Here is a 24,249-nt window from a genome sequence, read left to right on the forward strand (position 1 = left end):
GCCAAACACAATAGTCAGGAAAGTTTATTTGCTTTTGATCAGTGGTTCTCAACTGGGGAGATTCTGTCCTTTGGGACCACTTGCAATGTCTGGAGTTGTTTTTGCTACTGGCATACAGGCCAGGAATGCTGCTAAAAACCCTACGGTGCACAGAACAGCCCTCCATAGAAAGGAATTACTCAGTCCCCAAAGGTCTACAGTGCCAAGGTGAGAAAATCTGTTTGAGGGGTCAACAACATTCAGCCAGGATGGTCCAGCTCTGGCCCGAGGTCTGAGGACTTAAGAGAGAAGGGGAAGGAACCCTCCAGACTGCGGCCCCAGGGTTTGCCCTTTTCTCCTTGTCCCCATGCTCATCTTGAGAATCTCGGCTGACCCTCAGGAAGGGCTCTGGGGCCCATCTCCTTGGTTCCCGTGATTTTGTGTTCAGCCACTCCACTGCAGGGAACTCTTTAGACTTCGTATCTGTCTGTCCCTCCAGCTATCCACGAGCAACTTCCTCTCTGTCTCTCCAATGCACAGAGCAACGAGTGGCAGTGTGTGTGTGCAGGAGATGGTGCTGGGTAAGTGTAATGAATGAATGCTGAGCTCCCAGCCAGACCTCAGAGCCCAAGCCTGGCGCCGACTCAGACGGGCCTCTGCACAGGCTCCAGGAGTCCTTCCCACACCAGGGGGATCTCAGGATGACATTCTGCCACCCACTGCCACACTCTGAAGAACATCCCACTGTGCTGAATCGCAGCTGAACGCTACGGGTGCTTTCACTGTCCTGCGCCTTCACACACGGTTCCCTCTGCCTGGGCGGCGCTCCCTTCCTTTCCCTTACTAACTTCTTGTCCTCCCACATCCTCAATAGATGGTTCCTGCTCTAGTGCCCAGACCCTTGACTGTTTCAGAGCCTGCCCTTCTTGTGAACTGTGAGCTCCCTGAAGGCAGGGATGGAGGTTGTGTGAGCTTAGGCAGATCACTTAACCTCTCTGAACCTCTGCCCCATCACGGCCCTCCAGTCTCCAGCACAGGGCTTGGAACCTAGGACATCGCTGGCCCCACATGCCCTCCCACCAGGCCCCACTCTGTTCTCCCACAGCTGGGGTCATGGTCGAGGTTACCAGGATCCATTATTATGGGCCTTAGACAGTGGTGTGCTGGGAATGGTTAACAAGGGGTTCTCTGAAGAAAAAAGCTCTGCTTTGCAGGATTTGCCAATTATCATGGCATAAATATTTCCCCAGTGGCAAACTTCAAGCTATCAACATGAGCGTGGAGCAGGGAAGAGACGCAGATGACTAGCTTCCCTGAGATGGTTTGTACCATCACCGACTTAGCACACCAATGGCTTCGGATTTATCAAGTCCAATCTCACTATTAGGAAACTGAGGCTCAGGGATACAGAAATTTGCTCCAAGTGCCATGGTTGGTCAGTAGAATCTGGGTCTCTCTTCTCTGATGTGGTGAGAAATAACCACACAGGCTCCCTGACCCGAGAGCTCCTTGTGGACAAACACAACTTTTAAGCATCATTTAAAGGCACTGGCTCCCAGCCAATATGCTGGAGATAGTTAGTGCTGCATTCTCCTTCCTAAAAGCCTGGAGCCCAAGGCTTAGGGCTCGGGGCTCAGCCCTGCACACAGCGGGGCCTCAAGCGGTAGGACTGAGATGCTGGGGGCACGGTTGTAAAACAACTGGACTGTGATGAGAACATTTGTCTTACATGGATCACAGATCAGTCCATCAAGCTGTGCCTCTGAAAGGGCTGCTGGGCTGCAGCCTGCATTTCCTGCTGATTCTGGCTTTCTTTTTTGCCAAAGTCACATCTCGTTTCCATCTGTAGATGTTGCGGAGTGCCGATTACATTTTGAAGAGCTGGCTGGGCGTCTTACGCATGTTTTAATCAGCCAGGAGACTTTGGAGAAGAGCTCTGATAAAAACATGTTGAAGCTGCACACCTGGGTCACACAAACCGTGAGGACCAGAAGGCCCCTGTCTCAGCCACTTAACCAGCTGTGCTTTCTGGGGTCATGCCCTCTGAGCCTCACTTTTCTTATCTGCAAACCAGAGATATTAATAATAACAAAACTTAGTCTGTGACTCAGAGCCCTGATGACATCGAATGAGTGGCTGGATTAAAGACAAAGTTTTGTCTTCTAGGAAGCATTTTCTGAAAGAGGGGTTGGCAAATTTTTTTCTGTAAAGGGCTGTGCATGCTAAGTTGCTTCAGTCGTGTCCAACTCTTTGTGACCCTCTGGACTGTAGCCCGCCAGGCTCCTCTCCCATGGGATTCTCTAGGCAAGAAGGCTGGAGCGGGTTGCCATTTCCTTCTCCAGGGGGTGTTCCCCGCCCAGGGATTAAACCTGAGTCTCTTACATCTCCTGCATTGGTGGGCGGGTTCTTTACCATTAGTGCCACCTGGGAAGCCCTGCACAGGGCTAGAGAGGAGCTATCTTAGTTCTGCTGTTTTAGTGGGCCACATGGTGGGAGAGAACGAGATGGTTAGATAGCAACACTGACACAATGGGCATGAATTTGAGCAAAGGGGATATGCTTCACCAGGAGACAGTGAAGGACAAGGAAGCCTGGTGTGCTGCAGTCCACAGGGTTGCAGAGTCGGACACAACCGAGCAACTGAACTGAACAACCACATGGTCTCTGTCCCAACTATTCGACTCAGCCATTGTATAAAAAGCAGCCAGAGATGCTACGTAAATGAATGGACATGGCTGCTTCAATGCCAATTTATCTAGAAAACCAGATGATGGGCCAGAGTTGGCCTGCAGACCCCGATCAAGAGGAAAGAATACATCACCTTATCATAACTGCCCCTCGAAGTGTGTTGATTGGGCTCTTATGAAAGTGACTGGTTGTGCAACAATCCTGGGGCTCATGACTATGACCTGCTTTGGCCCTAACCCTCCAGCACCATTCCCACTTGAAGCCATTTCGTTCCTCCAGGAGGTTTTAACCCAAGACCCTCACTCCCCACCAATTAGGTTCAGGGCCCTTATAACGGGTTTGCTGGCCCTGTCATTGCAAAAAATGGAAAAACACACACACACTAACTCAGAGAGGCCTCCCCAGATGTCCCAACCCAGAAGGGCAAACTCCTTCACACTCCCCAGGCCCCTGAGCCTGTTTTATTCATTGAGATAGCCTGTTTCAGCACTGATGGTATATTTCCAAGGAAACAGGAAGCACTGGTTCCTTGTTTATTATCTGTTTCTTCCCACTAGAATGAAAGCTTTATGAGGGCAGGGACATATTGTGCTCACTATGTATATCCAATGCCTCAACTGTGTGTGTGTGTGTGAGTGTGTGTGTGTGTGTGTGTGCGCACGCTCAGTTGTGCTCAGTGTGCTCCGACTCTCTGCGACCCCATGGACTGTAGCCTGCCAGGCTCCTCTGTCCATGTTAATTTCCCAGGCAATAATACTGGAGTGGGTTGCCACTTCCTACTCCAAGGGATCTTCCCGACCCGGAGATTGGACCTGGGTCTCTGGTGTCTCCCGCATTGGTAGGTGGATCCTTTTCCACTGCACCAACTGGGAGGCCCCCTCAACAGCAGTAGATGTTTAATAAATAACATTTGCTAAATGAATGAATGAACACCATTCATCTCACGGCACGGTTTTCACCTGTTGACACCGACATGCTCCATGTCTTCCACTTGAACTGTGACCATCCTAAAAACAGCCGCTGGGTTTTCCTGTTAACATTCATATTGTCAGTAAGTGTTTGTTGAACTGTTGAATGAATGAATTTATCTGATAAAAACACAGGATGGCAGGAACTAGAGAGCATCTAGAAAGGAGGTTTTAAACTTTTGCTGTGGAAACCTTTGGTTAAGGGGTATTTTATACAGAACTTGGCTTCTCTGATTGATCAGAGTCAGACAGCAGGGCTGGCCTCCTATTTCCTCTCCTCTCCCCTGAAAGATGTCCCCAGCACTTTGAGAGTTCTCTGGGACCAGTTTGAAAACCACCAGTCCAGTCTGAACTCCCAGCTGCACAGATGACAGAGCTGGAGCCCCAGGCAGGGAGGTTCCCTATAGCCTGTAGCTGACGTGAGACGAGAAGCCAGCCTCTCTCCCACCGAGCTTCCCAAAGCGACCCTGTTAGGCTGTTTGTGCTTTCTGCGGAGGCTGCTTATGTCTCAGTTCTGCTTTGAGCAACACCACATCCTTGAGGAAATCGCTCTGGCCTCCTGAGTTCCTCTTTAGGGAGCTCAGCCCACAAGGCAGTCAACCATGCAGGCTGTGGGTGTAGAGACCCAAAGTCGAAAGTCCCAGACTGGCTGGAAAACCTATGAGGCTACTGTAATTGGGTGTGGCCTCTCTGAGGTCATCTCTGACCTGAGGGTGCCCTGGAGAGGCAGGGGAACACGGCAGTTTAGCACAGGACCTGGATCCAAGTCCCAGGGTCAGCATTCACCCGCTCACTTGTGACCCTCAAGTGAGCTCAAGCTCAACCTCGCTGTGTCTCAATTTCCTTGACTATAAAATGGGGATAACAACAGCATCAGTGCCCCATGTGGGTGGTTGTGATGTTTCAGTAATAAGACAGAATGTTGTTACTGCTGTCGTTTAGTCACTCAGGCCTGTCCGACTCTTTGCAACCCCATGGATTGTAGCCCTCCAGGCTCCTCTGTCCATGGGATTTCCCAGGCAAGAATACTGGAGTGGGTTGCCATTTCCTCCTCCAGGGGATCTTCCCTACCCAAGGACTGAACCCGCATCTCCTGCATTGGGAGGTGGATTCTTTACCACTGAGCCACCTGGGAAGCCCAAGTAAGGCAGAAAGTGATGAACATGGTACCTGCTGGGTTACTGGCCTGTGAGAAATGTTAGACATGGTTATTATACAAGACAGGAGGGTAACGTGGCTTCTAATCCTCAGTGGCACTAACAGTAAAGAACCCGCCTGCCAATGCAGGAGACCCTAAGAGACATGGGTTCGATTCCTGGGTGGGGAAGATGCCCTGGAGGAGGGCATGGAAACCCACTCCAGTATTCTTGCCTGGAGAACCCCATGGCCAGTGGAGTCTGACTGGCTATGGTCCATAGGGTCACAGAGAGTCAGACACGACTGAAGTGACTTAGCACGCAATCCTCAGAACATGATGTCTTAGAGGTCCTGAACCCCATTTCTGTTGTGGGGCAGAAAAACAAGGTTGCTCTTTGCTTCCAGGCCAGGCACATAGCTTCTCTGTCTGTCTATGTGTCTCCCTTCTGTTACCTGCATGTCAATGTCTAGGGGACTTAGAAAGCCTCCCCCAGCCTGGATCCCTGGATGACTATATGGCATGGAGCCCACTCCCCTCTCCTCTATCCAATTGGACCTACATGTGTGAGAAATAAATTTGTATTGAATTAGAGATTGCAGGGTTTGTTACAGCAGAAAGTATTTCCTTAACTAATTATCTATTTATCTACCTGTCTACATCTATTTCAAAGAGACCAGATAGAAATCTATCACAATACTAATCATCTTTTTCTATAATAAACAATTAGTGACGTTTGTCATTAGAAATCAGTTTAGACTTTTTAAACACAGATTTTTAAAAATCCACAGCCTGCTCTCCCTCTCTGTCCTCTCTACCCTCGGTAGATGTCATGGGCCTTTTGCTCCACACACCTGGGGTCTCCCTGAACCAGCTACACAGACTACTGAAGGAAGAGGAAAAAGCAGTGGGCTGGCCTTCACTGCCCTCTGGGATGCTGCCTGCTCTTTATCTATATTAGAAGGTTCTTTGTATTCTTTTAGAAAGAGTCCCCATATTTGCATACACTGTATTTCTCTTTCCTTCCCCCTCCTCTTGTGGAGGAGTTCTTGGACTTGAAGCTATTTCTTCCCAACAGCAAGGTCAGCCCTGAATGTATGGTCTTAGATACTGAAAAGGTGGCGACCACTTGTTTATCAAAGTAATGGGAGGGATGATTCTAGAAGTTCTAACTGCTCTCACCAGACCTCATGCAGTCTGCTCCTGGCTGCAGAAAGGAGGGCCAGGTTGATCCAAAGCCATCTGTCTCCGTGAACTCTCCACTCTGTCTGACACGGGCCCTAAACCAGCTTCATTGGAAGAAGTACTTGATCAGGATTTATGAGTTCTCGGATCTGTTCCCAGAATCTGCCTGGTACAGTGCTGGAAGCACAGGCTCTGGAGTGAGGAAATTCCAGCCTTGAATCCAGGCCCATCTGTATCACAGCGTTAACAGCAACTGCCTTCTGGAATGGAGAAGGCAATGGCACCCCACTCCAGTACTCTTCCCTGGAAAATCCCATGGATGGAGGAGCCTGGTAGGCTGCAGTCCATGGGGTCGCTAACAGTCAGACACGACTGAGCGACTTCACTTTCACTTTTCACTTTTATGCATTGGAGAAGGAAATGGCAACCCACTCCAGTGTTCTTGCCTGGAGAATCCCAGGGACGGGGGAGCCTGGTGGGCTGGCGTCTATGGGGTCGCACAGAGTCGGACACGACTGAAGCGACTTAGCAGCAGCAGCAGCCTTCTGAAAAGAAGCCTGGTCCATGATTCCAGGCCTCATGTCTCCAAGTTCCATCTTTTCCCCCATGTCCCAGGGTGTTGCCAGCAGCCATGCCTTGCGGGTACCAGTTACTATTGCCAGCATTGTGTAATGGGAAAGACAGGTGGGTGGAGCTTCCTCCCTGGACTCGAGAGGCTGGGGCAGGGTAGGGTGTAGGGCATGTGGGGTGCTGGGGAGAAGGGCTTTTTTTCTGCTAAAAGTGGGTCCGTGGTGAAGGCCAGCAGCACCCAAGCTGGAGGCGTGCCCTCCACGGGGTCGCTGATGCCTACCAGGGCTTCCATGGGGCGCTGTGGGTCTGTGGACCATACTCTGGGTAGCAAGGTGCTGGAAGCCTCTGGGTTGAATGGTGATGGGGATGAGGGGAGTCGGGGTGGGGTAGGGGGTGGGGAGCTGGGGTAGATGTGAGCAGAAGGCCCGAGATAGAGGGCCTGGTCCTAAGATCATGGAAGGTCCAAGTCAGCAGAGAATTTAAGAGATCTGACTGAAAATGTCTAATCATGAGGAAACATCTGACAAACACAAAATGAGGAACTTTCATGACGAAGAAACAGTGAGGTGGGGGGTGGGGAGGGAAACCTGTATTCCTTAAAAATGTCGATGTCACAGAAGACAAAGAAAGGCTGTGAAGTTCCAGATTAAAGGAGACAGCGAAATGCGATCCCTGCCCTCCCCCTGGATCCTGAGCTGGAGGAGGAAGAGCTAAAGAAAGCCCTGTGAGATCACTGACTGCCCGGAGTACAGAAGGTGCTGTGGAGAAAAACACTGTATTGATGTAAAATTATGAAGCGGGCGAGTTTAATGTGGTTATGGGAGGGAATACCCCTATTTTTAGAAGTACTTGGGGTAAAGGGCCAAGCTGTATGTGAACCTGCCCTCACATGATTCAGGAAGAAATTACATATGCACAGAGAGTAAAAATGATAAAGCAAATGATGTTTAAGATGTTAGCAGTCCACAAAGGGTATGCGGATGTTTCTCTTTTAATGTATTATTCCTGCTCTTGAAGTTTTTGAAGTCTGGAATTATTTCCAAATGAAAGATTTTCTTTAAAAAAAACTAAAAAGTCTAGCAGCAGAACGGGTTATTTCAAACAGAATCCCAGATGGAACCCTGTGTGTAAAACAGGGACAAGCAGGGCTGCCCAGGGTCAAGCCCAGCCTCATGTCTGGTGGCCCCTGGGGTGCCTCCTGGAACCCAGCTTGGAAACCACTGAGTGGGTTCAGCCTCCACGTTTTGGGTGAACCTGGTGACTAGGCAGCCATTCCTGCAACCTCTCATCTCTGGATGCTCACATACATATCTGGTCGCATCCGAGCCTCACCACAGTCCCGAGAGAGGTGTTCCCAGCCCCCTTGTAAGTGAGAAAATGGAGGCTCTGGAAGATTAGTACCTCCTTGGAGCCTGAGCCATCCGGGTGATTTCCAGGTCCTCTCCCAATGCCCTTCATGGCAACCTGAGAGGCAGGTCGTACCATCTACATTCTACACACAAGCAGAGGCCCCATGAGATTCAAATCCACGCCTACAGCACCAAAGCTGGGTTCAAACCCGTGTCCATGAATGAATCCCCGCCACATCCCTGCTCTTCTCTTCACCTGCATCCTCCTAGGTGAAGAGGCTGAGGCCCCGCGGGGGGCAGCCCAGCCCTGCTCAGGGCACAGGGGAGACAGAAAGTCCACTGGGTCAGTGGCCAGTGCTCAGGCAGTGATGGCTTCCCGAACAGAAAGCCATCTGCTCCCGGTGGAGCTGTTTCTGGTGGGGAATCTCCACACAGAGCCATGACCCCGCCCTGAATTTCTGCCTGGAGCTGGCTTCTCAATCAGCAGAGATATTGCCGTCTCCCTGCACCCCCAGCTCCACCCCGCCAGCAAGGGCTGGGGACAAGGAAGCTCTCAGCATCCTTGTTCTGCTCTGTCTTTCTCAGGCTGAACTCTGACTGCGTCTCTCTAGCAACTGTCCTTCTTCTCCCTCACATTTAGCTTTTTCCTCCCCCATTCCCTGCTCACTGCTAAGTTTTCAGTAAGTAAATTCATTGTCAGCAAAACTCACGGTGTTTGAAGTCACTGCCAATAAACTGGGTGTTTAAGCTAAAGGTTTCTGAGTCAACGAGGGACTCGCTGAGGATGCAGCTGCCCTTTTCAGGCCCAAAGCTGCCTCCTTGATAACATCTCAGGGTCTGTAGAGCCCTTGGCCCTGACTTTGCCCCAACCCCCCGCACGGCAGGGAGAATGACTGCCCACATGAGTTCAGACGAGGGGGGGGGGGAGGTAATTGTCCTTGTTAAGTGCCAGCCACTGAGCTGCATGCAAACTGCAGGCTAATCTAACTCCCACAACAGCCCCATAAAGTGATTGTGGTTGGACCCATTTAACATGGGGGAAACTGAGGCTCAGAGCTCTGACATAACCTTGCACCATACCCTAGTCTCACACACACGCTTTCTGTTGCTCTGTGGCCATACTGGCTTGCCCTTCTGCAAGACAGATGGATAACCCCTCCCTTCAAACAGCCACCATTGGACAAGCCCGCTAGGCACCATGTGTGGCCCGCTGACATTTTACACATGCTATTTCTAATATTTACAAGTGACTGAGTGTGGCTTCTGAAATGTTAGGGGTCTGAGTTTCACCTCTTTGTAAACCAGCTTCCAGAGATGAGGGAACTGGGTCCTATAAAGGAGTTAAGTAAATCATTCAAGGTCACACGGGTAGTAAGTGACAGATCAGGAATTTGAACCCATCTGTATGGCTACAGAGGTTAACAATCCTTCCTTTCTCCCTTTCCATGGCTGTCGTGTACAGTTACACAGGCTGCTTACTTGTACAAGGACATGAAGCTGAAGGGGTAATCAGGGGGTGAAATGAAGCCAACACTGTTCACTAACGTGTGCGCCACAGTGCAGTGATGCCTGTCCTTGTCTGCCGGGAGCAGCGCAGTGGTAAACTGATTATAAATGATCCCAGTGATTCCCTTCTCTACATCTGTACCCCTTGCTTTGTTCCTTTGCAGCTCTTCTCAGCATGAAGGGAAGTCTTAATTCCTCACCCTTTAAATCTGGGCTTGTCGTGTGACTCAGTGAGTCAGTGAAATGGTTCATTGTTGCACTGTGCTAGTTCAAGTCCAGACCGAGAGACTTTGTACTTGCCCACTTGGATCCCAGCTACCGCCGTGGGCACACGCTTGGGCTAACCTGCTGCAGAATTAGAAACATGTGGCCCAGTCACCCCCTTTCCAGACCAGTCAACAACCAATCAACCACCCAAACTATAAGCAGGACCATCTTAGCCCAGCCAGCCTCCAAGTGACCCCTCACATGGACCCTCAAGCCAGCCCAACCAAGCTCAGGTGCACCCAACCAGATCAGGGTAAATGCCCAACTGACTTCTGTAACTGATTCCTGTGGCCATTAAGGGCTGAACTGCGTTCTTTCACAATCCGTTTGTTGCAGACCTAGGCCTCAGTGCAGGGGACCTTATTTGGACATTAGGTCTTTGCAGATATAATTAGTTAAGATGAGGTCATCCTGGAGGAGGGTGGGCCCCTAATCCAGTATGACTGACATCTTTATAAAAAGGGGAAATTTGGACACAGATACACGCACAGACAGCACACCACGCAAAGGCTGGAGTGATGCTGCCACAAGCCAAGAACTCCCAGAAGCTAGAGGAAAGGCTTGGAACACATCCTTCCCTACAGCCTTTAGAGGGAGTAGGGCCCTGCTGATATCTGGATCTCAAAAATGCCAGTCGCCAGAACTGTGGGCCAACACATTTCTGTTGTTTAAGTCAGTAGTCTGTGGAACTCTGTCACGGCAGCCCTAGGAAACAAAGATAGTGCCTTTGCCTGATTCATACAGAGGCACAGTGTGGGCTGGACTCCTTGCCTGCTTCCAGTGTGGCTGCCAATCACGGCACTCCTCCCAGCTCCCAGGGAGCACAAGAGGTGCCCAGGAGTTCCACTACTCCCACCCTAACAGATCTCTGAATCTGGGACGGCTTCTCCCGTGCCTCTCAATGGCTCCGGAGTTCTTGAGGGGAAGGGGTCACAGCCACACATAGCATCGCTGGTACAGGGACCCAGAGAGGACCCACAGCCCAGGGCCCCTCCCGGCTGCCCACCTACCTGGGTTGCCGAGGGCCATGGAGTCGTAGATGAGCTTACAGGTCTTAAGCAGGATGGAGATCTTCTTCTCGGGCGAGTAGGCTTTGTGCATGCTGGCGAACTTCTGCAGGATCTTCTCCATGACGGGCACCTCTGGCACGCTGGTGGTCACGCCCAGGTCGGTGGTAGTGGTGGCTAGGATAACCACCTGGTTATCCTTGAGCTGCTGCAGTGAGCTGTCCTTGCTGTGGATCTCATGCAGGCATGAGTAGATGGCTTCCTTCAGGGGCTTCAGGACACACTTGTACAAGGCAGACTCCACAATGGCTTCTATAGGTGAGTGAGAGACAGAGGGTGGGGTGAGGAAACCAGCGGCAGGGATCCCGCCTCTAGGTCTTGTTGCCCAACAGTGTGGCTGCCCCATCCCTGGTCCCTGGAAGGACATATTCACAGCCCTGGCAGGTTCGGCCCACAGTTCTGCCAGGTGAGACTGTGCAGTACATTCAACAGAAAGGCACAATGCTAAGGGCACAGGAGCCCTCCAGGACCCATATGTGGTATCCTAATGCTTTTCACAGGGCCTGGCACAGATCTAACTCTCATAGGGCTGCCTATTAGTATACAGTCTGAGAGGGTCCTATTCACATGGGAGTTGTGCATTCTACAACCTGTGCAACTGTACCTGGAGGGCCTGAGGGCCCAGTAAATGTTTGACATTTAAAAAATGTCAAATGTAGTAAATGCCTGACACTTAAAAAAAGAGTTACTCTTTTTTAAAAATTATATATATATATAATTATTATTATTATTTGGCTGTACCACAAAGTTGGGATCTTTATTTTCCAACCACAAATCAAACCTGTGCCCCCTGCAGTGGAAGCATGGAGTCTTAACCCCTGGACTGCCAAAGAAGTCCCAGTAGAGTTATTCTTAATATGTATTTTTCAGTTACCAGATCCATTTGCCTCTAGTCTCAAAAATACAGTATAGCCAAAACCTGATTTCTCATCATTTGCATGGCTACCACCTGGACCTGAGCCATCATCATCTCTTACCTGACTTATGTTAATAGCCTCTTGCCGTGGCTTCTTTTAGTCCTTTACTCAACATAGCAACGGAGAAGGCAATGATAACCCACTCCAGTGTTCTTACCTGGAGAATACCAGGGACGGCGGAGCCTGGTAGGCTGCCGTCTATGGGGTCACACAGAGTTGGACACAACTGATGCGACTTAACAGCAGCAACAGCAACAGAGCAACCAGCATAATTGTGCTATGCTATGTTTGATCATGATATTCCTGTGCTCAGAACCCTGTAATTGCCCCAATCCCTGGTGTCTCAGAGGTTACAGCATCTGCCTGCAATGCGGGAGACCCAGGTTCGATCCCTGGGTCAGGAAGATCCCCTGGAGAAGCAAATGGCAACCCACTCCAGTATTCTTGCCTGGAGAATCCCATGGACAGAGGAGCCTGGAGGGTTACAGTCCATGCAGTTGCAAAGAGTCAGACACGACTTCACTTTCTTTCTTTCATGCACAAAAGAAGCCAAAGTCTTTCCCATGGCCCACAAGCCCTCTGTGATCTAACCCTGTGACCCCTCTCACTCATTACCTTGCCTGCTCCCTGTGTTCAGGCTGCTGCAGCCACCCTGGCCCTCCTGCTATTCTGCCAACCTGCTAGGTTTGCTCCTACCTCAGGGCCTTTGCACCTGCTATTCCCTTTGCCTGGAGGAATGCACATGGCTATTTGCATGGCTTATTCCTCCTCTGTTCAAACGCTACCTTATCCAAGAGGCATCCTGATCAGCTAGATCAGTAGAGTGAGAATTAGTCATCTCTGATCTAACAACACTCTGCAACATACATGTCATAATTCTCACTCAACAGATGCATCAACTTAGGCTCTGCTGGTGCAGGTCACAGTTAGTTAGGGGCTGAGCAAGGATTTGAACCCGGGTCAACCTGATACCAAGGCAATGCTCAGCTTTGACTGACAGTAGTGAAATATTCTTGGGAAGTCTTTTTGGCTCTACTCAATTCCAGGGGCGGGGGGGGGGGGTCCTCGGCTATTGGCCCTGGTAGCAGAGGTCCCAAGTCCTGTCCCTGTAGAGAGACACCTGAGCTGCCTCATCTCTGGGAGTGAGGGAAGAGCCTCCGTTCCCATGACTGAGTCTCAGCAGAGGGCATGCCTAGAGTTGGCTCATGTTTGGGTTTGGGGCGGGTCCTGGTTGTCTTGGTCCTCATCCTACAGCCTCCCTCTTCTCCTTTGCCTCTCCAGCCTCGCCAACAGGAGAACGCATGGCTGCCCTTGCCTCCCTCACCCCACTCCTGTCTGTCCCTCCAAGCCCTCGGAACCTCTGCAGCTGGAGGTGTGGTGACTCAAGAGGCAGGGACCTGCGGTCAGCTTCCCCACTGCTTCTGGCTCCTGTGTGACCTCGGCCAAGTGTTTTTCCCTTCCAGGCCTTTTCCCCTCATCTGCAAAACAAGAGGTGCCCTCTCAGGTCCCTTCATCTCAAGCCACCAGGTCTCCTGCGGAGACGGCCTCTGGCCCTCAATAGCCTCACATGTTATTGCTTCTTAGGCTGCTAATTGCTCCTGACAACTCATCTCCCTAATGAAACCAGGAGCATCCTGAAGGTGAGGGCCAGCCATCTGGGTCCGAGAGCTGACTTCTGAAGGAAGAGGCAGAGCAGTAGAAGGGTTATGCGCGGAGAGGGCGGACTGTCTGGGATCGTCCCGGCCCCCCCCCCACCACCGCCCGCTCCCAGCCCCTGCCCGGGACCGACCTAGCTCCTCCTCGGTGTGCAGGGCGGGGTCCACCAGCGCCTTGAGCTCGGTGCTCTGCAGCAGGTAGCTCTTGAGCTGGGTCATCATGGTGCGGATTTCCTGCAGCATTTCGGTGCTGGAGGTCTGCTGGGACATCATCTCCAGGCTGTACACTTTGTAGTCCTGCACCAGGTTGCCGAAGTATGAGCCCTTGTCCTGGGCCAGCTCCACCACCTTCTTGTACAGCTTGCGGTTGTTGGACAGGAAGGCATTGAAGACATTGCTGAAGCTCACGAAGCTCAGCCGGTGGCGCGCCTTGCCCAGGATCATGGACGGCTTCTTCTTCACGCCGGGACTGCTGAACTGCTCCAGCTCCTCCTCTGTGCTGCTGGTCGAGTACGAGTCCTGGTCAGTGGCCGAGGCAGGCACGCCCAAGCTGTCCGAGAGGGAGGCCAGGGAGCCCTTGAACTCTGGAGTGCTCTGGGCTCGGGCCCCTGCTGGGGCATGCGAGGTCTGATTACCCCCGGCGGAGGAGGAATGACCTTGGATCTCTCCCTGGGGGGGACCAGGTGTGGGCTTCTCGAGGGCCTCCCCTGCTGTGGAGAGCTCGGCAGTCTCCAGGGGAGTTGGGAGGACAGAGGCCAGCTGCCGGGAGACCCGTTTCTTCCTGGGAGGCGGGACTGGGGCTTGTCGGATAGTCCTTGGAGGCTCTGGCGTGCTGCCCGGGTTGCTGGCTTGGGCTGATGCTTCCTGGCCTGGCTCTGTGGTTCTCCGAGGCCTGTCCCCGGGGCTGTCTGAGGTCCGCTGGGGAGGCAGGCGGAGCGGGGATGCCCTGTAAAGACCCTCGGGGGCCCCCTCTGCGGCTGCCCCTCTGTCCGGCTTCCCTGCGCTCTGGTCCTCCAAGGAGACCTTCTCGGAGATGCGGCGTCTGGGAGGAACCGTGGGGAGGCTCTTCTTCGTGGCCACTGGGGGAGCGGGGGCTTTCAAGGGGCTGGCGGCTGCCCCAGGCTTCATCTCTTCCTCCCTGAGAGGGTCCAGGCCTGTGAGGGGGCGTGGGAGCCTCTCACAGGCTGTCATGGGTGGCTGGCTTGGAAGCTCCGGGGGGCCCGGGGCATGGGGTGCCAAGTGGGGGGCAGGTCCTGGGGGTGAGGGTGGAAGAGCCTCTGGAGGCGAGGGAGCCGCCGCCGGGGGAGAACTGGGCAAAGGACTGGCCGGAGAGGGAGGAGAAGCAGGAGGAGGCCGGCTGAAGCCCGGTGGGTGCAGGGGGAGTGGCGGGGGAGGGGGCGCCGGGCGTCGGGGGGCCCACCGGGAGGTGGGTGAGGTAGCGTCAGAGCTGGAGGGCGCCGGGCGCGAGGGGCAGTTTCCAGCGCGGGGCTGGTCGGCCGGCGGGGCACGGCCACAGTCCTCGATGAAGATCGGATTCACAAACCACAGGCGGCCGTTTCCTATGGATAGCTCGATTTCACACGAGCAGTTTTCGGGATGGGCGGTGGACTTGAGGCTGGAGGCGGGGGGCGCTCCGGGGGCTGGGTCTCTTGGGGCTTCCGCTGGACTCCCAGCTCCTTGCCGGGGGTTCAGCGAGGAGTCCCAGAAGCCTGTCCGAGAAGAGAGAGGGAGAGGCGGTCAGTCCCTGAAGCCGGGCCCCTGCGTGGACAGCACCGGGTGGTCTTTGCGGGCTGCGTGGGGGCAGGGCCGAGGGAGGGCCAGCGGCGAGGTGTTTGCTTCACTCGCTGGAAGGTTGTTTTCCCCTCCTGGACTGTTTTAAACCTCTCCCACCACTTCCTGCCTCGGGAGGGGGAAGCCCCACGCCGTCCTCCCCTGCGGTGTCAGTGCAGGGGTGGGGCCAGGATGGTGCTGGCGATAGGCTCAGCCCCTCCGTCTTGTCCCCTGGCATGTGAGAGCCGCCCGAGGGGCACACAGGACCTGCGGTGCAAGGACGTGTGGGCATGGAGTGGACGAAGGCCAGAGAGCCCGTTGCTGAGCAGTTGGGGGCTCGGAGGCAAGTCTCCAGACCTTCCTAGGCCTGACAGAGAAGGGACTTTGGGCCTGGTTTTGGCCACTGCGGTCGTCACAGCAGTGAATTATGGATGGTGGCCAGTGAGCTCAGACCTGACCATCCAAGGGGGGGAACGCTTGCCCACTGCAAAATGATTCCACCTCTGGTCAATCTCGCTGCTAAAGCAGGAAAATGCCCTCTTGCCCTTAGCTGGGAGAGCTTGAGCTCCTGCACTGCTGAGTCCCCAGCACACGCCCTTCTCTTGACTCAGCCCATGGCTGAGGCCACCAGAGCAGGCCTTTCCCTCTCCAGGTACTGATGGTCAGAGCCAGGCTTGTTCTGGGTAAGAGGCATGGGATGTTCAAGTCGGAGGTTGACGAGATCATAGGAGGTCCCAACCTTTCGGTACCAAGCCCTCTGGAGAACCTGATGAAAGCTTAGGATGCTCCAAGAAGGGCCCCAGGGGCACATTTTGAGAACAAGGTCAGAGGGCTGGCAGGTCACTGCGAACTCATTCAAGCAGTCCCTTCTGCTGGAGAGCAGTAGGGAACCCAGGTCTTGTCCAAGCTATTAATTTTAGAGATCGATAGTGCCAATTCCTTGTTAATGAGGCCAGGCCTCCAGTCTCTCACCCAAGGCTCTTTACCTCCGGGAAGGAGTCATCAGTAAGAAATTTACCAAAAATAGCATCAAAGACAATACCAGGAACAAACATGTGCTGGATCCTGGGTGTGTGGGCTGCTTGCTCTACTGGGACTGTCTCAGGGTCTCTGACCACAGGTCTCGGGTATAAGGCCTCAGGTTGTCCCCATGTGACAAATGAAGATAAGAGACCCAGAGAGATGAAAGGTCACCAGGTCAGGGAATGAAGGAGCTGGGCTGTGAACTAGGTCGCACTAGTTCTGAAGGCCGGGTGCTGAGCCGATGTGTTACATGCGTGGCTGCCCTTCATAGGAACTTGCGACACTTCCCATCCCTGTTGCTCTCCTGGCCTGAGTGAGGGGCGGGGTGGCATACACCCCAGAGCCAGGGTCGGGGTAAGAACCCAACAGGTTCTCAACACTGGAAGAAAGGAGACACTGCAAGATGGCCGAGGGCAGCTGTGTGTGCATGTGTGTTCATCCCAAGGCATGGGCACTCTCAGGGGTGTGGGTGTTCACCAGCTTGCTGGCCAAGGAAGTAGAAACCCGATCAAGGTGAGCAATGTGTAATTCCAGGACAGCAGCGCTGCTGAGAAGCTGAGAGAGCGCTGTGTGCATCCCTCAGGGGTGGGGCCATCGCAGAGGAGCAGAGCAGGGCTCATGGTGCAGCCCCTTCGTGGGCAGAGACCCCATGTCTGGAAGTGCTTTGGCCAGCTGTCTCCACTGTATCAAAGATGACAAACTTTCATGTGACTTTCCAATGTGCGCCCCTGCCAGTCACTCCCAGAGGACATGGGGGGCCTGGCGTGGGAGGGTGTGTCTTCAAGCTCTCCCACCATCTACGGGGGTGGGGGGGAGGGCTGTTTCTCATGGCCGCCTGTGCCTTGTGCTTTGCTTTCTTGGGCAGCTACTGACCCCTCCGTGACCTGTCCATTCTCTTGGGTATTTTGCACAGTCTTCTTGGAAGGCTTCCTAGCAAGGAGCAAGCAGGCAGCCAGTCTGATGAAGGGACTGGGCAGCAGCCCCATAGGTGAGCTGAGGCTCCCAAGACTCACCTCCAAGTTCCTGAAAGACCCTTCCTTCTGGAGAAGGTACAAGTCACAGGGCAGGCAATCAACAGAACTGCCCACCTGTGCCTGGACACTCCCATTACTGCTCACCCAGATCATGGCCATAGCTTGCCTCCGTGTCCCCACTCTGCCTCCAATCCATTCTACTCCTGGTGGCTCTATGCTGGGCATATCGTAGACCCTTGACTGCTATTTGTTCAGAATCACTTTTGAGCCTTTAGCCTGGCATTCATCCTCTGCGGGATCTGACCCTCTACACCTTCACCTACTGAATCTCCACCCTAGTCTCTCTGCTGCTCACTCCTTCCTGAACACACCATTGACAGCTCCACCTTTGGGTCTTGGCTAATGTTTCCTCTGCTTGGAATGTTTTTCCCACCCTCTCCACCTGGCAAACTCCTTCCTATTCAACCTTCAAGACCCGAGTCAAATGTCACCAGTTTAGTGGAACTTTCCTGACACTTTCAGGCCACACCTACACTCCCCTGGCTCCCCCACCCTGGCGCACACTGATGAGACAGACCAACCCTAGGACTGTCCTCTGGTTTCATCCTGGGCCTGGGAGGGTGTCTAAAGACAAAAAGTAAAGAAGTGAGAAAATGAGAGGTGAAAGGCAAAAAGGAGAGCAAAGAGCTGTGTAAGTGATGGACCACCAGCCAGACCACCCACCTCGGGACAGCAGTGGCGGGGCGGGCATCACACAGGAAAAAAGAACACATTTTCCACCACTCAGATCTGCATTTCTGCATGAGTGGAAGAGACAGTGGGGTTCAGGGAAATATGTCCAGGGGCTGGGTGACTAGGAACTGCTCCCCTGCCCCAAAGATAGGCCTGGTGGTTACACCCCGCAGGGCAGAGGCCTCAAAGCCAAGGCCGCTCTGAGAGGTGGGAGAGCTGGGACCCAAGGAGCTACACCCTGGGGTCTGGGGGCCTATTAGGGAACTCAGGTCTTCATGCCATTTTTTTTTTGAAATAAGGAAGTAGGTTACTTTCTCTGCAGAACGCCAAGGCCAGGGGAGAAGAGGAAGGCTGTCATGCAACCATAGTGGTTGGTGCGGCCGTGGGCGCCTGCGCCTCGCGGCACCAGGCCAACCTCGGCTCAGCGGCTGCAGTTCCCCTAAGGGCCCGAGCCCTCTCCTCCTGTGTGCTGTCCCCAGACTCTGGCTGACGTCCTGCCAGCCCTGTGGCCTCCTGTGTCTCAACTGGAGATGCCTCCTGCCAGGCATCCACGCCTATAGTCCTCAGAGGGCTTTGGCCAGGCCATGTGCTGGGCTCTAGACCCTGAGGACAAGTGTGACAAAGGTTTCACACTTGAGGAACCCCAGGAACAAAGAGGGCATGAATAAAGGCAGCCAAGTGTTCCAGATGCCATGGAAACTGCTAGAAAGTCTGATGAGATCAGTGGGTGAATGGTTTCTGTGACATCCCAAAGATGGGCTGTTAAGACAATCATTCAAACTAGACTTTCCAATGAATTTTTGACAACTAGGAAAGTTCTCATTGTATAACATAAAGGCAAAAGCAAGTTACAGGCCAGCCTGGAAGAGTTATAGCATATATTCTCTTTTTAAACATATTTTAGAAATATAAAACATGTCTGCACTGCAAACATGTCTGAGAACCTCTGCAAGTCTAACTTGCTTTCTCTAGATTCCTTTTGCGCTGAGAAGAATTAACTGCACGCGGTTTAGTGAACCGCTCCCTGTGTTAATTCTGTGGCCCCAAGCTTCTACCTACAAAACCCTTTTGAACGCTGGCTTTTCCAAGGCCAAGCTCAGACTTTCTTACATCAGCTCAGGAGCAAACATTCTGGGCGATCAAATGGTGCTGAGCTTGTGAGTCAATAACCCCATTTCAGCACCATCATCTCTGTCTGAAGAGCAGGCTTGTGCAATGATCTGGAGATTTATGACACTCTATTCATTTTGTAAAAAGTGAGTAGAGGGCCAGAAAAAGAAACATTGCTGACACTAGAGGCAGAAAACACAAACGCCTCATAAACTTATTCCAATGACAAGGTCATCAGATGGGTATGTGGGGGCGGACGTCAGAGCCCCACGGATGGAGGAGTCGGGAGCGGGAACCAGGAGTTAAGTGGGAACCAGGAGTTAAGGAGGCTGAGCTGTGTGCAGAGAAGAGCATCTGTTACCTGCAAAGTTGGGCGGACCCTCTGCTCCTATCACGGAGATTCCCCGGCCTCCTTTCACTAAATCCCCTTTTATCTTAAGCTCTTTTGAGTTGGTTTCACTTCTTTGCCTTGCTTAGAATGTGTGATGTGCTGGGTACCGTGCTTGGGGCGTCCAGCCCTTATTTTTGCTTATTTGTCACTGCTACTGCAGGCGAAGGCCGGGGCGGTCTGCTCATCTCAGAGCCAAGGCTTCTGGTCTCTGATGGGACGTGCCCTTTCAGCTCTGGGTCTCTATCCTTTCTGGGGATGAACAGAAAAATTAGCCCTTCCTCAGCTCCAGGAAAAACTTATCCTGGTGAGCCTCACTTCTGTGCTTCAGCCCTTGGGGACACCAGGCCTGATCAGAACCCTCTGGTTCCTAAGCTGCAATGTCCTCGGGTTTCATTTAAATCCACTTCTCAAGAGGTCAAGCTTGCCCGGATAGAAGGGCTTGTTGATTCCAGAAAGGAATATGGTTCCCCCTAGAGGAGCAGCTTGTCTTCCACATAGTCGTTCCTAGGGTTCAGGGACACTCCATCCCCAGGTGAGAGAATCCTGGGGGTCCCTGGGGCAGTGGATCCCAGGGGCACCTGCCTCAACCTACCTGTAGTGAGGCTGCAAACCAACCCTCCTTTTGGTGGTAAGCCTCCCAGATGGAGTACATGCATCTCACTTGCCCTTGAACTTGACCTCAAAGTCAGCCAGCAACTGCTTGTTGCACAAACAACTGAGACGCTCATGAGGTACAGCCAAGGGGCAGTGGAGAGCTGTGCTGGGAATCAGAAAGCTCTCAGTGTACTTCCCAGTTGTGCTCCTAGCTGCCTGGAACATCTTGGACAAGTTTCCTGGCCGTGCTAAGACTTGATTTTCTATCTTTAAAATGGGAATGCAAGGATAACACAAGACAGCGCCAAGAGAGTGCAATCAGAGTGTCACCTCTGCCGTTTTAGCCCTCGGGAGGGGTGTTGTTTGGACTGTATGAGTTACCAGATGCTCACCCATCCCATGGACTTCCCAGGTGGCTCAGCAGTAAAGCAGGCGCCTGCCAACTAAGGAGATGTGGGTTCGAGCTCTGGGTTGGGAAGATCCCCTGGAGAAGAAACCAGCAGCCCACTCTAGTATTCTTGCCTGGGAAATCCCGTGGACAGAGGAGCCTGGCGGGCTACAGGCCATGGAGTTGCAAATAGACATGACTGGGCACACACACACACACACACCTGTCCCACACCCAAGCTTCTGGAAGAGTAAGAGCCCAGCAAGTAAAATGTCTGGGGCCCAAGCTTAGTGTTTATTCCCAACATCAACTGCAAACTGGCCCCAAAGTTTATAAACTGGGTCAACCAGACCTAGGAGAACCCGGATAGAGTGACGGGGCACCAGGAGCGGAGGCTGGAGCCTAACTGCCCAGCCGCCTGTGGATCCTGTGACCCTAGACATGTCACTCAACTCCTCGTGTCTGTTTTCTCTGCCATAAAGTGGGCATGGCGGTACTACAACCTGCTGTACTGGGCTGTCTGGAGATCTGATGAGTCAACGCAGGCTAAGAGGGTAGAGCATGGTTATTGCTCATTAAACCAGAGGGCCTGGACTCCTACTTCCCAGCCTTTGACCATGAGCCGCCTTGCGGCAGCTCTTTCTCTATTGTCCAGCGGCGCCCCCAGGTGGGGGGGGGACAGTGACAGGCCTGAGAACCAAGGGGCATCACCTCCAATCCCAGGTCTGCCTCTAGTTTCATCTATGTTTTGGTCCTGCCTGCTCCACCAACCTTTCTTCCATTTGACCAGCACTGCTGAAAATGTACCAGTGGGCTCAGCCTTATGTAGTGCAGGTTCCTGGGTATGGTTTAGACTTAAAAAAAAAAAAAATTATTTATTTATTTTGGGCTGTGCTGGGTCTTTGTTGCCACGTGTGGGTTTTCTCTAGTTTCGGTGCGGGGCTCCTCATTGCAGTGGCTTCTGTCGTGGAGCATGGGCTCAGTAGTTGCGATTTCATGGGCTTAGCTGCCTCCCAGCACGTGGAATCTTCCAGGACCAGGGATTGAAACCGCGTCTTCTGCATTGGCAGGTGGATAATCAACCACCAGAACAGCAGGGAAGTCTGAGTTTTCTTTTTTTAAAGTTGACATATAGTTGATTTACAATATTATATTAGTTTCAGGTGTACAATATCATGATTCAAAATTTTTATAGACAATAACACTCCATTAACGTTGTTATAAAATATTGACTATATTCCCTGAATGGCTTAGTCTTGATAAGGACTCGTTAACTGCTTTGTTCGTAATGTGACCTGGCCTCTGCCTAGGATGGGGGCCTGCAGGGGTGGCCGGCTTGGCTTTCTGGCGGCTCCAGCTTTGGGAAGCATGGGCTTCCAGAGAAGGGCTAGCATGGTGAGGCCATGTCAGAGGTTGGCGCTGGCTCAGTGAAGCCCATCACATGGACAGGGCCCAGGAATTGTGAGCTCTTCTTAATTATTACATAGAAGGGCTGGGATCAGAAACACTCTTTGTCTTTTACTCCCCCGACCCCAAATCCCTCAAAAGGTCAGAAGGGTAAGGGGCAGGGTGGGTGTGCTAAGTCACATGGTTGGGCAGGGAGCAGGCCAAGGGGGTGGGGGGCACCTTCAGTTAATGATCACGGTCATGCTGAGACGGAGCCTGGTGTTTGCTCTGGCTTCTCACAGGTCACGCTTTGACACCAGGTCAGCCTGTGTGGGCCCTGACCGGCCCCCGGTCCCTCAGACCCAGCAAGGCTGTGCCTGAGACCCCCTGACAGCTGTCAAAGCGGCCACTCTGAAAAGTGGGAGTGTCTCCCTGCTAGGGTGGCTCGGCACCTGGGGCAGGGGAGCGGGTGGTCCCGTGGGAGCTGGGACTCAGGATCCAGCTTGGGCTAGCCTGAGAGGCCCCCTGGGACCCCCGGTCCTACTACAGCCCGGCCTCCTGCTCTGACCCCGGAGGGGACTTACCCAGGCCCAGGTTGGAGATGATCTCAAGGTCTGTGGAGCTGCGGGCTTCGAGGATGGCCCGGGGCAGCCTCAGCGTGAAGGGCAATAAATCTCTGCGGAGACACCAGGTGTCGGAGGTCAAGTCTGGGGCGGGCTCCGTGTGTCCAGTCTCAGCCCCGCCACCTCCCAATCCACAGCCCGTGGAGGAAGAACCGGCAACCCCACTGGCTGCTGCAATCGCCACACACACTGGAAATTTCCCTGGAGCCGAAGGGTGGAGTCCTGAGGCTGAGGGAACAACCAGTCGGATCCCAGTCCCGTGTCTCCATTGGACCCAGAGATGCTGAGACCCTCCTTGGGCATGGTGAGGGGTGGCGCATGCAGGGGAAGCCCACGCAGCTTCCTCTAAAGGAGCTATTCTGGGGAAGGCAAGGGACCCACCCACTCCGGCCCTCCGAGCCTTGCCATTCCACACTAAGGTGTGCAGCAGGCGCACAGGCAGACCCTACCTCCTGCTTCCCCCCGAAACCGTGAATGCACAGCCTCGGGTGAGCACACAGGCGCCCCCAACAACACAGTTTGCCAGCTCTATCTGCTGCCTTTGGTCTGAATGGCAGCTCATCCAGGGATCACTCCAGAGACCCCCCAGAAGAGGCCTATACACCCTCCCCCCCCTTATTGTACAGATGGGGAAACAGGTCAGAGAGGGCCTTTATGATCCCCTCTGGGATGTTATCTAAAACGATCCTCAAATTCTCTGGACAACAAAGGGATGTCCTACAAGTTAATGCTGACACTAACTGCCTGGAATTAGCACTAACTACTAGTCCTTAATATAGGCTAAAGACTCAGTCCCACCATTTCGGATGCCAGTCCCAGGTCACCTGTACTTCTGAGTGACAGGCTGTAAGTCAGGGGTTCTCATGACCCCTTCCTCAGGCTTGACAGTTTGCTGGGAACAGCTCACAGGACTCAGGGCAACACTTACATTTCCTGGCTCATTGTAAAGGGTGCAGCCCAGGCCAGATGGAAGAGGCACACAGGCAAGGTCAGGGCAAGGGGCTCCGCTCCACGCCTCTCTGGACACGGCACCTCCCAGCACCTCAAAGTGTCCATCAGCTGGGAGGTGGGCGGGTGGGGCTGGAAGTTCCCCGCCTTGATCACTGGTCTTCGTGGTGACCAGCCCCATCCTGAGGCTGTCTAGGGGCCTCTCCTGTTTATGGGTTTGCATAAATGCAGGTGTGACAGAAAGGGGCTCATTATGAATAACAAGAGACACCCCTGTCAACTCAGGAAATTTCAAGACTTTAAGAGTTCTGTGTCCAGAACCTAGACTAAGGCCAGATACATTTTCTTCTACTATTACCTCCTAATGGGTTGTGGGCCATGGATTAAAAGTACCAGGCACCATGTATATTAATATCTTATTAGCTCACACAGGCTAGTTTCTCTTTCCCATAGGGTTTGGCACTAACCCCCAACCCGTCCAGGTCCTTTAAATTTTGGGGCAACTTGGGGAGTGCTTCCAGAATGGAAGGCTATGAGACCATGTCTACACCCCTTCCATGCCTCATGGCTCCATCTCTTCACACATCCCGGGTGACTTCTGTGGTTTTGAAAGTCAACCACTTTCAAAAGGAAAGAGAGGAAAGCATGAATTCCTTTCCATTAAAAGAATTTCTTTAAGTGAGAGGAAGAAAGAAAAAACCAGCATGAATTCTGGAATCGAGGACGCTGGTAAACCCCTAGCTCTGCCATTCCTGGTGGGTGTCATTCCATCTCCTGGTCAGACAGGGGACATGATGCTCGCTTATGGGGTTACTATAGAAACCACGCAGCACAGCAGGGGAGCACCTAGTGGGAACTGGTTTCTTCCCCTCCTGCTGGGAGCTCCAGTCAAGGGTGCTTCAGGGCCTCTGAGGCTCCTTTCCTCTGTCCCCCTGTTCCCCTAACCAGGACTCGGAAGGCAAGACCGTGGCTCCTGGTCCAGGTGGCTGTGAAGGCAGATCCAGACACGGTGATAACAGCTGCC

General features: G+C 53.1%; 1 protein-coding gene across 1 annotated transcript in view; it reads right to left on the reverse strand.

Moving 5' to 3' along the window:
* The window catches only part of RIN3 (Ras and Rab interactor 3), a 130,311-nt gene that overhangs the window by 11,640 nt on the left and 94,422 nt on the right, over positions 1–24,249 (reverse strand). The window contains exons 5-7 of the mRNA XM_040256613.1: positions 22,239–22,330; positions 13,421–14,995; positions 10,658–10,966 (exon numbers count right to left, since the gene is read on the reverse strand). Coding sequence (XP_040112547.1) covers positions 10,658–10,966; positions 13,421–14,995; positions 22,239–22,330 — 1,976 coding nt within the window. The remainder of the gene's footprint in view (positions 1–10,657; positions 10,967–13,420; positions 14,996–22,238; positions 22,331–24,249) is intronic.

The sequence above is a fragment of the Oryx dammah genome, unplaced genomic scaffold, assembly GCF_014754425.2.
Source record: "Oryx dammah isolate SB20612 unplaced genomic scaffold, SCBI_Odam_1.1 HiC_scaffold_16, whole genome shotgun sequence".
Classification (NCBI taxonomy): Eukaryota; Metazoa; Chordata; class Mammalia; order Artiodactyla; family Bovidae; genus Oryx; species Oryx dammah.